The 12,405-nt window shown below is 53.5% G+C and overlaps 1 protein-coding gene across 2 annotated transcripts in view; it reads left to right on the top strand.

Moving 5' to 3' along the window:
- ELMO2 (engulfment and cell motility 2) overlaps positions 1-11,731 on the top strand; it is a 38,445-nt gene extending 26,714 nt beyond the window's left edge. For both annotated transcript variants that reach the window (XM_069547029.1, XM_069547031.1), the window contains 11 exons: positions 2,547-2,669; positions 2,995-3,129; positions 3,723-3,827; positions 3,913-4,021; positions 4,359-4,495; positions 5,593-5,756; positions 5,851-5,963; positions 6,149-6,256; positions 7,030-7,112; positions 9,086-9,163; positions 10,231-11,731. In XM_069547029.1, coding sequence (XP_069403130.1) covers positions 2,547-2,669; positions 2,995-3,129; positions 3,723-3,827; positions 3,913-4,021; positions 4,359-4,495; positions 5,593-5,756; positions 5,851-5,963; positions 6,149-6,256; positions 7,030-7,112; positions 9,086-9,163; positions 10,231-10,431 — 1,356 coding nt within the window. In that variant the 3' untranslated portion in view covers positions 10,432-11,731. The remainder of the gene's footprint in view (positions 1-2,546; positions 2,670-2,994; positions 3,130-3,722; positions 3,828-3,912; positions 4,022-4,358; positions 4,496-5,592; positions 5,757-5,850; positions 5,964-6,148; positions 6,257-7,029; positions 7,113-9,085; positions 9,164-10,230) is intronic.
- The last annotated feature ends 674 nt before the right edge of the window (positions 11,732-12,405 follow it).

The raw sequence follows: 12,405 nt of genomic DNA, 5'->3' as shown, positions 1-12,405 counted from the left end.
GACACGATTCGAGACGTCCCTGTGGGCGCCTGAGAAGCGGATCAGTTGCTCTGAACGGGTAGAGCTGGACATTACCCCGCAGAACCAGCCCCTGCCTTGGGGCTGTCTCCCCACTCAGAGCCCCCTGCCAGCGCGGCAGGACGGACAGGAGCAGACGCTGCTGCCCCCGCCTGCGGCACCAGGGCCCGTCCACATGCCCAGGCAGCTGTGTCGGGCACCATCCTCTGCCTGTGTGGGAGTGGGTGCCCTTCCCTTGAATGAATTCCGGGGCTCGTCCTTTACCTGAATGGGTTTAGAAGTTCAGCTCGTTCCTGGACAAACCTGGCAAACAAGCAAGGCTTCCGTCCACTGTAGAAGACAGTTCAGCGTCAGGACTTGGGACCCAAATGGTCCGCTCGGAAAAGGTTAATGCACGCTCACTTCAGTCTGGATTTAGCGGAGTCAAGTCAGAGAGCGGAGGCCTCGAGGTGCTTGGCAGTCGAATGGGACTCTATCACTGGAGCTCTATCTCCTCAAGCCGCTGGGGGCTGGAATAACCACTCCCCTGCTCCGACGCTTCTCAGTTTGAGGAAGGGGGATTATATTGAATGAAAACCAGGCTCTCTTCAGAGTGGCTTCATGAATTATGGAGGGAGGCAAGGAGGGAGGCACAGGGACAGACAGGTAGGGAGAAACCAGAGTGGCAGCGGGGCTCAGAGGAAGAAAGAGACTCTGGGCGACACGGAGAGGGCCGGAGCAGCCAAGGCAGAGGAGAGGCGGGGCGGGGCGGACCATGACAGGGAAGCTCCAGAGACAGACGGACACCCAGACCCAAGGCGGAGGCGGCTGAAGAGGGCTGGGGTGGGAGATGAGCGTGAGCGTGCACGCCGCAGGCCAAGCAGGGGCAGCACAGAGCGGTGGCTCACGCCATGGGTGGCTGTGGGCACTTGGGACGTGCCCGGTGCGCCTGGGGAACTGAGCTTGTCGTTGCTGACAGTTTCAGTTTAAATTTCAGTACCCACCTGTGACTTGTGGATCCTGTGTTGGGCCTTGCAGTCCAGGGAAAGGAAGAGCTCTGGAGTCGCAGGTGGGAAGACGACGCCTAAGGCAGTGCCAGCCAGTGGGAATACAACATGAGCCACTGGTTTCATCGTCAGTGTTCCAGTAGCAGCATCAAACAAAAAAGGGAGGAAAATTAATTTTTTTTTGATAGCATAGTACATAGGGAAAATTAATTTTGATAGCATACTACATTTAACCCAGTATGTCTGAAAGCCTATGATACCATGTAATCAATAGAAAAATGATTAAGGAGATATTTTACTTTTTTTTTCATGCCAAGACTCTGATATCCAGGGTGCAATTTACATTCACAGCACATCTCGGTTTAGACCAGCTACATTTCCAGTGTGCCGCAGACACGGGTGGCCAGTGGCTACCAGATTGGGCTGCACAGATCTGAAGAGAGTGTGCATGCTCTGGAGAAGGACTGATCTAGAGTGAAAGAGCTCTAGATACAGCAGAACTTTCTGCAAACGGACATGTTCCACACCAGCTCTCTTGCTGGACGGTAGTCACCAGTCGCAGGTGCCTCCTGAGCTGAAAGTGAGGCTAGTGCCTCAGCTTAAAATGAGGCCTCGTAACTTGAACTAATTTTAACTGCCTGAAAGGCACGTGGCCGCATACGGCTAGGGCCTCGCATACTGGACAGCACAGCTCTTGAGACAAGCTAGACGGAGGAAGAGAACGCGAAAGGCACAGGTGGCGGTATGTGTCAGGACAGGGCAAGAGTTTCATTTGATGAGAAGAGACCAAGAGCGACTGGGCCTCAGGAGGGTGGGTGAGACAGAGGGAGCAAGGCGTGCAGGGAGCAGGCAGGAAAGGGCAGGAGGCCACGGCGGGCGGGAGACGGGCGGACCAGTGTGGTCAGCTCAGAGGACAGCGGGGCGATGTAGGGCAGGGCAGAGATGAAGCATGGGCGGCGGAGGAGGCGGTGAGCTCGGGGCAGCGGGGATAGTCATCAGAGAAGAGGGACTGGGGTGGGAACACAGAGAGGGGGCTGTAGAGTGAGCAGGGGGAAGGGGAGAGAGAAGGGGTGAGAGGGAGCCCTTCAGGGAGCATTAGATTCCCCCCCGCCTTGGTGTACGTGTCTCGAGACGACTGAAAGAACATGCTCTTTTTGAAACCTGTCTCCTCAATGAGGCCATCCTGAACATTTTCCTAAGACAAAAGCGTACCGTCCAGTTCTGCTAGTGACTCTTGACATACGCTCTCTGTTGTTGGGATCAATTGGAATGAGGCCCAGCCACCCACCTCCCACATCGTGACCTTACCCTTCGTCCCACTTCCCTGCCCAGGACCGGGCAGGAGAAAAGATGGTGCCCTCGGGGCTTGCAGTGCATCAGCCCTGCCTGAGTCAGGCCCGTTCATACGCCCTCCCCTTGTGGAGCGTGCAGGCGCTGTGTGGGGAGGAAACCGTCCCCTGCCCAGTGGTCTGTCTTGTGCACCAGCATGGATGCAACCCTCCAGCAGAAACCACTTCAACCCTCTTCCCTTGCTCTTTCCAGCATGTGATACGAGGGAACCGCCCCATCAAAACCGAGATGGCCCATCAGCTGTATGTCTTGCAAGTCCTGACCTTTAACCTTCTGGAAGAGAGGATGATGACCAAGATGGACCCCAACGACCAGGTAGGCTCTCAGTGGGACCGGGCTCTCCCGGCTGGCGTCGTGTGCCGTGTGACACGGCATGTTGTGCCCTGTCTCTGGAGCGCCTGCTGGGTGCCAGGAGCCGTGCTTTGTTGTGTCTGCAGAAATGGTTTTGTCAGCTCTGTGCCTCACCGCGATCCCTTCCTGCTGGTGGTTCTGGGCCAAGCCCATCTGTGTCCTGTGTAATGCCTCCTCAGGGATTGATCGGGGCCAGGGTTCTGCCCGGAAAAGCTTGACCCACTCTTTTCTTTTCCTTGCTTCCTTTGATCACCTGACTCATCTGCTGACAGTCTGTTTCACCTCCCAGGCTCAAAGAGACATTATATTTGAACTGAGGAGGATTGCATTTGATGCAGAATCTGACCCCAGCAACGCCCCCGGGAGTGGGACTGAGAAACGCAAAGCCATGTACACCAAGGACTACAAAATGCTGGGGTTCACTGTAAGTTTCCCAGACACTAACACTGTAGACCTTCTCCCCTGACGGAGTGAGAGGGCCCCCTCAGACAGAACCCTGACAGCCCCGCCTTGTAACATCTCGTATCGTCGTGGGAGCCCCGGAACCGGAGACACTGAGAAGCTGGAGGGCCCTCGACACTTGGTCCCCTTTGGCCGTGGCAGGTTCACAAGTTCATGTGCAATATTTGGCCCCTTGAAACAAACCCATCTGTAGGAGGGCCCAGGAAGTGGGCCAGATGAGTGGCGAGGGGACCGCTCATCAAAGCAGCTGGTTCCATGAAAAGCTGGAGTGTGTGTTGTAATAGGAGACAGCTTGAGAATGGAGTTAATTAAATACTTACTGGGCATCTACTCAGCAACCAGCAGTATTCTAGGCCCTGGGGATGCCAAACAAGTCAGCCACAGTCCAGTGGGTAGGAGCCCAAGCCCTCATAGAGATGGCACGTGACCAGAGCTTCGGCAGGGGCAGGTGTGGTGTGCCGGTAGCACGAGGTGGAGGGGCGATCAGACTCCCCCTCAAGCGAGCCCCCACACAGGGAGACCGCCGGGTCTCAAGTCCGGTGTCTCTTTCCCCAGAACCACATCAACCCCGCGATGGACTTCACCCAGACTCCGCCCGGGATGCTGGCCTTGGACAACATGCTGTACTTGGCGAAAGTCCACCAGGACACCTACATCCGGGTAAAGGCTGGGGCCAGCTACCCCTCGCAGACGCCCCGTCGCCTGCCTCCCCTCTCCCTCCCTCACCCCCTCTCCTCCCCCGCAGATCGTCCTGGAGAACAGTAGCCGAGAAGACAAGCATGAGTGCCCCTTTGGCCGCAGCGCAATCGAGCTCACCAAGATGCTGTGTGAGATCCTGCAGGTCGGGGAACTGCGTAAGTGCGCGGCTCCCCTGCATGCCCGTTCCCTGTGCTCAGGAGCCCGGTGAGACCTGAGGGGGCAGCGTTAGGCGTCCATGAGACTGGACAGCCTTCTTGGGCTTTTTTTTTTTTTTTTAAATCACTGAATGGGCTGTAATCCGTCTACCCCTGTTTGCGGGAGTCGTGGCCGTGGCTTGTTTGAGCTGGTGATCTGAGCGTGTTCAGCAGCTCTGCCACCACCCACTTACCTTCCCAGTCCTCAGTCTACTTCTGTTTCTCCGGACTGCGAAGGAACCCAGGTTTCCAGACGTGGGCTCCCAGTGTCATCCTTTGCCTGCCTCTCCTTCCACAGCGAACGAGGGACGCAACGACTACCACCCGATGTTCTTCACCCACGACCGCGCGTTTGAGGAGCTCTTTGGCATCTGCATCCAGCTGCTGAACAAGACCTGGAAGGAGATGAGGGCAACAGCCGAGGACTTCAACAAGGTCAGGGCCGCAGAGCTCCGAGGTCCGGGCAAGGCCACACCAGGGCAGCCTGGGGCAGCTGGCCTGAGCCTGGCGGCCCCTGAGCTGGAAGACACCGTGGTTGGCAGCGCTGAGGCATAGGACAGAGGCGTTGAGAGCATCAGCCGCCCCAGAACCCTGAGCAGGTGTCTCCCTGCTGGACCCCTGTTTTGCCCGGTGGACCAGTACCAGCCCCTCCCGCCTTCCTTGGGGACGGGAGGAAAGCGTGGCAGTGATGGCGTGGGCTACTGAGCACTCAAACCGTGCAGGCACCGAGGCACTTGCATGAGCTACAGCTGTTAGAGGCCTGAGTGGACCCGCAAGCATTCATGCTGGGGTACTTGGCAGTAGTAGCTACTCCTCGACGCTTTCTGAGCACCTGCCTGTCTGACAGCACTGCTAGGCCCTCAAAAGCTGATAATCTAGGAGTTGGCTTTTTTGAAGCTGCTCATCTCATTGTAAAAACTTGATGAAATATAAAGAAGGGGAATGTCTGTAATTCCCCTACCCAGCGACCACGACCCTGTTTATGTTTCCCTCCAGTATTTTTTTTTTCTGTGTATTTTTCCTTCATTGGTGGGGAGCTGATAGGATGTACAGATGGTGTCCTGCTTTTTACTTTAGCTGTCGTTCTGAGGGAACTAACAGGTATTTTGCACACATACCAGTGGGCCGGGCGTGGTACATCCAGAGACTGGGGGTCTCCCATTCCTCGTGGCAGCTTCCATCGAAGATGTATCTTCCTTTCTCTCGCTTTAAAGACGAGTAGGTGGGGCCTGAGGGTGTTGAGTGAGTTGCTCGAGGAACAGACTAGGGTTCAGAGTCAAGCCCTGAACTCCTGTCTGGCCCAGCCACCTCCTCTTTTCTCCCCCACCATTGACCTGTTGAGAGGTAGGAGAAATGAAGCGTTTGTCAGCATCGCGGTCCTCCGTAGCTGTCTAAGGCAGTGTGCCTCGAGAGCCAGTGCTCTTCCTCACCCAGCGGATGCCCGTGGTGCCTGCTCTGCCCAGGACCCAAAGGGCAGAGCCTGGTGCCCGTTTCCCGGGGCCACACTGAGGCCGCGCTGCCTCCTCTCTCAGGTCATGCAGGTGGTCCGAGAGCAGATCACTCGAGCTTTGCCCTCCAAACCCAACTCTCTGGACCAGTTCAAGAGCAAACTGCGGAGCCTGAGCTATTCCGAGATCCTGCGGCTGCGCCAGTCGGAGAGGATGAGTCAGGATGACTTCCAGTCCCCGCCGATTGTGTAAGTGCCCGGAAGGGAGGGCCAGCGCCGCCTCCCTTCCGAAGCACCCCCTGTCCCAGTGACCTCCCCTTACTCCCGTGCTCATCCACCCCAGGGAGCTGAGGGAGAAGATCCAGCCCGAGATCCTGGAGCTGATCAAACAGCAGCGGCTGAACCGGCTCTGTGAGGGGAGCAGCTTCCGGAAGATTGGGAACCGCCGGAGGCAAGGTGACCTGAGGGCGCAGTCCCCGGGCTGTGGTCTCCGGGCTGTTTGTCCCTCCCGCCCGGAGCTGCTGCGCTGCAGCGTCCCTGGGGGTAGCGGGCAGGGAGCGAGTCTTCTCTTGGCCCAGTGTGTGCCCGGGCCTTTCCTAGAACTGTCCTCGTTCACCTGCCTGGCTTCCCCTGTGTTTCAGAGCGTTTCTGGTACTGCCGCTTGGCCCTGAACCACAAAGTCCTGCACTACGGGGACTTGGATGACAACCCTCAAGGGGAGGTGACGTTTGAATCCCTGCAGGAGAAGAGTAAGTTCAGGTCCCTGTTGGGCTTTCGTGTAGCCGGACTCCCTGTCAGCAGATCTGAGTTCTGGTCCTGGCTGCTCCAAACCAGTTACCTGGCCTGAGGCCAGTTATTTCATCTGAACCTGTTTCCCTGGTGATCGGTGGTCATGTCTACCTGGCCGACGTCAAGGAGCTGTTTGGAGATTCAGTAAGATCACAGATAGGAATGGGTTTTGCAGATTGGAAAGGGTGATGCAATACTGCGTTGAAAGGCAATGGTTAAGAGCAGAAGCTCTGAAGCCTGACTGCCTGGACTCAGATCCTGGCTTTGCTGTTAATTCTAATTAATTACAAGTTACTTCTGCTCTCTGCCTTAAAGATTCTTCTATAAAATGGGACCAGTAGCCACATTGCCCCCTTCAGAGGACTGAATGAGTCCTATCTGTAAAGCAGTTAGAACAGTGGCTGGCAGGGAGGAAGAGTCATTATTAGCTGCTGGTTGCTATGGCCAGCATTGTCATCTTACTATTGTGAAGTGGAAGCGAGGTGTCTGAGGCCCCATGCCTTAAGGAGACCATGTAGAGGTCCTGCACTGACCCCAGTTAGGTTTGACACAGTCCAGCAGGCCAGGGTCCCAGCCAAGTGGCCACAGAGGAGGGAATGATGTAGGCCGCCCTCCCTGAGCTCCTACAGCCCTGTGGGGCGGGGGGCTAGGGCGTCCCTTTCAGCACTAGGTTGGCTGCAAGGCCCAACATATAGCATAAACTTTCCAGAAACTAATTCTCTTCATTTTTCAGTTCCTGTTGCAGACATTAAGGCCATTGTCACTGGGAAGGATTGTCCCCACATGAAAGAGAAAAGTGCTCTAAAACAGAACAAGGTGAGTGGAAAGGCGGCCCTGAGTTTGAGCTGCTGTCCCAGTGATCCTGGGTAGTCGGTGGTGGCTGCTTTCTGGGTGCATGGCCTCCCATTCTCTCTCTTTAAACTGACCCTGAATGTTTCATCAAGAACAATCTGAACAGACGCCAAAGTAGATAGAACCCTCTAGGCCTTGCCCAGCCTCATCCACCATGGCAGTGTCCACATCCGCTTGCCCCTCTTCGCTTACTGCTTTGAAGAAAATCTCGAGTGTTGTTTCATCTTACCTGTAATCATTTAGATTGTATCTCTGAATTATAAGGACTCTATTTAACATAATCACAATACCGTTTTCACATCTAAAAGGAAGTAAAAAGTTGTTATCTAGAATCAAATGTTCCACTGATACTTGATTTTTCCACTAACTGTCTTAAAAACATCCCAGTTTCTCTACATAAAAATGCATAAATGTTTATAAGCATTTGCACGCACATACACACACACTCAAACCCAGTTTGTCTGCCAAATCAGGATCCAAATAGGGTCTCCACATTGTGATGGGGCTTCCCTGGTGGCTCAGCAGTAAACAATCTTCCTGCAGTGCAGGAGATGCAGAAGATGCGGGTTTGATCCCTGGATCTGGAAGATCCTCTGGAGGAGCAAATGGCAACAAAGTCCAATATTCTTGCCTGGAAAATTCCATGGACAGAGGAGCCTGGTGGGCTACCATCCATGGGGTCACAAAGAATAAGCCACGACTGAGTGTGCAAGAGACAGAGACGCACATTGTCATTCGTCTTTTAAGGGTTTTCTTTTCTAATTCTTTAAAAAACGTTTTTAATTTAAAGAATTTTATTTATTATTTATTTGTGGGATCTTAGTTCCCTGACCAGGGATTGAACCCAGGCCCTCAGCAGTGAAAACACAAGGGTCCTGACCACTGGACTGCCTGCCGGAGAATCCCCTCTTTTAATTTCTTAATTCATAAGTTCCCCCTCCATCTTTTTCTCTCCCTCTCTTTGCAGTTCATTAGTTGAGGAAACCAGGTTGCTTGTTTGGTAGTTTTCCAGAGTCTAAAATCTGCTGATTGTCTCCCCATGGTGTAGTTGAGTCCGCTTCTCTGTCCCAGATCTGTAATTGGTAGCGAGACCTTGAGGCTCGATCCAGCCCAGGCCTGACCTTTTCTATTGTGGCCAGGCTCCTTCCTAGATGGTATTATATTCTATCAAGAGGCACATAATGTCTGCTTGTCTCTCTCTGATGTTAGCAGACTCTGGATGCTCAGTGCCTTGTTTCATTAGTAAATTAAGGTTTGCAAACTAGTGATATTCCAGTGTAGTCATCCCTTTTCATGTATTAACTGAACTACTTCTCTAAAGAGAAACTTGCCGTCATTGACTGTGGTTTCCCAGTGGTATGGTTTATATAAGAAGGGAGGATAAACGCTTACTTTTAAAACAAGGAGTTAGGTCCCTGGTATCGTCCAACAGTGACCTATCTTGTGCATGTGTTTTGTTTTTTAGTATTATTATAAACTCATGGATTTTAGCCTGTTATATTTCTTCATTACAGTTGTGTTGTTGATGCTCAAGTTATCCCATCTGTGGCCACAATTTCTTTCTGTTGTGGTGGGTTTTTTTAAACTGTTAAGACTTTCAGTTTAATATATATATATATTATATATATATAATTATACACAGTTGTGGACTCTGACATTCAAAGGTTCAGAGTATTGAGAGATGAGTTCTCTGTAACCTTAAAAGTATCATCATATCCTAGGCATGACTTGAGTGGGGAGTGGGCAAGTGAACGTTGATGACCGCTGGCCTCGTCTCCAGCCCCAGTTGTGCATGAGCCCTAGGACCTTGATACCATCACATCTGAATCGGCACATTTGGTGATGGTGCCAAGTTGCTGGGACTCTGGCCAAGATTTCGGTGTGTAGAGCTCAGGCCATTCCATTGCTCCAGATAACTGGAACCCTTTCTCCTTTAGGAGGTGCTGGAGTTGGCTTTCTCCATCCTGTACGACCCCGATGAGACCTTAAACTTCATTGCACCTAATAAGTACGAGGTGAGCGGTGTGGCCCTGCCTTGTACAGCCGAGCCTTCTCTGTGACTCTGCAGCTGGAGGGGAGGAGTGGGCAGAACAGGCACGTCTTTCTAAAGGCATGCCAAAGATCTGCCATGCCAGGGGTCCTTCCAGCAGCAGTAGGTTGTCTTAGAAGGACAAGGTCCACTAGGGGTAACTTATGTGCCTGGAACTAGGAAAAGTCTCCTCTTCGCAGTTTCTGCCTGGCCGGCCACCCATCCAAGAGAACCTGAAGGATCTTCCGTCCTTGGGTTTCTGGGGCACATGTTGTAGTGGATCTGACCTGGGCTTTGAAGCCAGGTGGATCTGGCGCTCCTGACACGGGGCCTGCGGTTTCATCTGTAGCAGCAGAAGATGCTAGCTATCAAAGAGAAACTGGTTAAGAGCACACATGTCTGGTGCGCTCTGGGAGCCATTGGAGGGAGCTGGAGGTGGGGCTTCTGAAGAGGAGACCCTAAGGCAGGGGGCGTGAGCTGCCAGTGGAGTTTATTGGGAAGAAATGAAGAATTTGCAGGTGGGAGACAGGTGAGCAAAGGTATGAAAAAGGTGGAACAAGAGGAGTTAGGGAGGAATGGATTGAGAATTCTGTTGTTCCCTCTTATCCTGAAACCCTCATGTTCAGCTTTTCTAGTACTTATTTTTTAACATTTATTGACTTTTTTTTAAATTGACTTTTCTTGAAACAAAGTTGATTTTTACTGGGATTCCTTTCCTGCCTTTTTCACTGAATATGTTTTTCCTCCCCACCATTACAGATTTGGGGGCAGTCTCAGGTAGTTGATGTCCCTGTTCTTAGATTCTGTTTTGCTATTTTCCTTAATAGTATTTTTTTTTTTAAATCACACTTCAAATCCCTTATAAAAATCAAAAGGTCTTTGGGCAGATGACTGATCACCTCCCAGCTTACCTTTGCGGTTATCTCGGATCAGTGCTGCCTGTCCTGCAGGGGGCCCAAAGAGACTCTGTGAGCCCTCTCAGCAAAGGGACCTCAGCAGGCCCTCCTGCTGACCAGGGGCCCCCGGGTGACATTTGCAACTTGCTTCCCACAGTACTGCATCTGGATCGATGGCCTCAGCGCCCTCCTGGGGAAGGACATGTCCAGCGAGCTGACCAAGAGTGACCTAGACACCCTGCTGAGCATGGAGATGAAGCTGCGGCTGCTGGACCTGGAGAACATCCAGATCCCCGAGGCCCCGCCACCGGTACCCAAGGAGCCCAGCAGCTACGACTTCGTCTACCACTACGGCTGAGCCCGGAGCTGGAGCGGACTGTACCCCACAAGGGACTTGGGGCCCAGGAGGAGCACTCACAGTCTGGTGCCTTGTCTTTGCTTGTACAGAATCCATAGTGACCGTGGGGGCCAGTCAGTGCCAGTCACACCTCAGACTCACCTCGGACCACCCCGAGCTTCCTCTCGGTCCCCATCCACTCCAAGTCGTGAAGGCAGGGTGCTCTGCCCTCGCCATCACCATGGAGCCTGGGGACGGGCCATGAGGGATGAACAGCAGACACCCTTGCCTTCCAGGCCAAGAAACTGCTCCTGGAGCCGGAGTCAACCACAGCCACTCACTTTTTCTCCCTGAGCCTGCTCACCAGTCGCCTGGATCCCCCAAGGGGGCAAGAGCTGGCCCAGGAAAGGCTGCCCGTAGAGGACAGACGTGCTGGGCGTGTTGAGAGCCTCAAGTGACCCGGGCCTGTGTCTCAGATCCAAGTGGAAGCCTCGGCCTTTGCTCAGTAGATGCCTTGCCCTTGCTTTTGCCGTCTTCGTGAGGGCTCACCCGGCCTTGCCCGGGGCCAATGTGCTGCTGCTGCTGCTGCTCTGACCCCTCTGGTCTCCAGAGCCACTAGGTCCTCTTGCCCACCCATTTGCCTGGGCAGAGGGTCATGTCTCCCTGCAAGCTCGCAGTCTCTCATCCTGGCAAGTCAGAGAGACACAGGCCGAGTCCCACCTTCTGCTGAGAGGAGGCCTGGGCCTAGACTGTGGTACGGTCACTAGAGTCCACTCCTCTCCCCTCCACATTTATATCATGTCCTTGCTTGGGGAGAAAACTCCCACCTAACCTGAACAGCCGCCCTTCCGGTTTGTGCTTCTTCGGCCTTCTGGACCTCGGGAGGTTTGCCTTCCCTGCCCCCTCTCCCCCAGCGCTGTGGTCTCTGCCATTGGCCACGATTTCAGGGAGCTGGCCGGGGCCCGCGGAGGCCCCTGCTGTGCCCATGAGGCTTCCCTGGTGCTGCAGCACTCGTAAACCACACGCACGGGCACCGTGGCATCCGGTATTGGTAGCCTAGCATGGTGGGGACTGCCCAGTGAAGAGTGTACTGTATATTTTCTTTACTATAGGCCATACTTCTACAGACATGTATATATATTTATATAAGATCTACCTATCCTAGGGTGGAATGTTGGAGGGAAAATAAAATGGGAGGCCAAAAAAACAAACAACACAAACCAAAAGTCAGCACTTGCAGTTGCAAGCCAAGATTGTAACCTGAGAGCGGCCAGGCGCTTCCTGTCAGTGACCATGTTTTCAATAAATACTCTTTCATGTACACACTGGTTCCCATTAACAGCTGTTTCTCTGTACTTGCTCCCTGCCCCGGGGAGCTTTCACCTTGACAAGCCTTCATTTCATTGTGTCTGGGAGACGTTGGAGAGCTCCAGCTGGAGCCCTCAGTCACCTTCCCAGAGCCGCTGCCTCCTCTTCAGCCACTCTGCCCTACCACACGCAGGACTGCGCACACACGCAGACACACACACACACACACGCCTGCCTGCTGGCTAAGGATGCTCATAGACTCTCTCACCAGGAAAAAGTGCTTTCTGCTCAGGCCTGCCAGGTACAGCAGGAAAGGCATCCTGTATACCGCTGAGGACATGACCTCCCTCTTCTCCCTGCCAGGGAGGGACACAGCCAAGAAACAGCTCAAGCACTTGTGCCTTACAAGGAAGACATGTTCTTCACCCTGAGCGTTGCCGGTGCTCAGTGCCCAGCCTGCCAGCTGGTGTTCCACACTGTCCTCCAAACCTCAGCCTTGGTAGCCTGGAGGCTTGAATGAGGGCCGTGATGAAACATACTTCATCTTGATTCTGTGGAAGAAGTGGGTGAGGACAAGGGCTTTCAAAAGGCACAGAAAGTGTATGCAGCCTTGACTGAATAAAGCCAAGAGCCTCGGTGTCATTGTAGGTGTTGGTATAAGTGCTAAATGAACAAATGCCTGGTGAT

Source organism: Ovis canadensis, chromosome 13 (assembly GCF_042477335.2).
Source record: "Ovis canadensis isolate MfBH-ARS-UI-01 breed Bighorn chromosome 13, ARS-UI_OviCan_v2, whole genome shotgun sequence".
Taxonomy (NCBI): Eukaryota; Metazoa; Chordata; class Mammalia; order Artiodactyla; family Bovidae; genus Ovis; species Ovis canadensis.
This window is presented reverse-complemented; position numbering and strand designations above follow the sequence as displayed.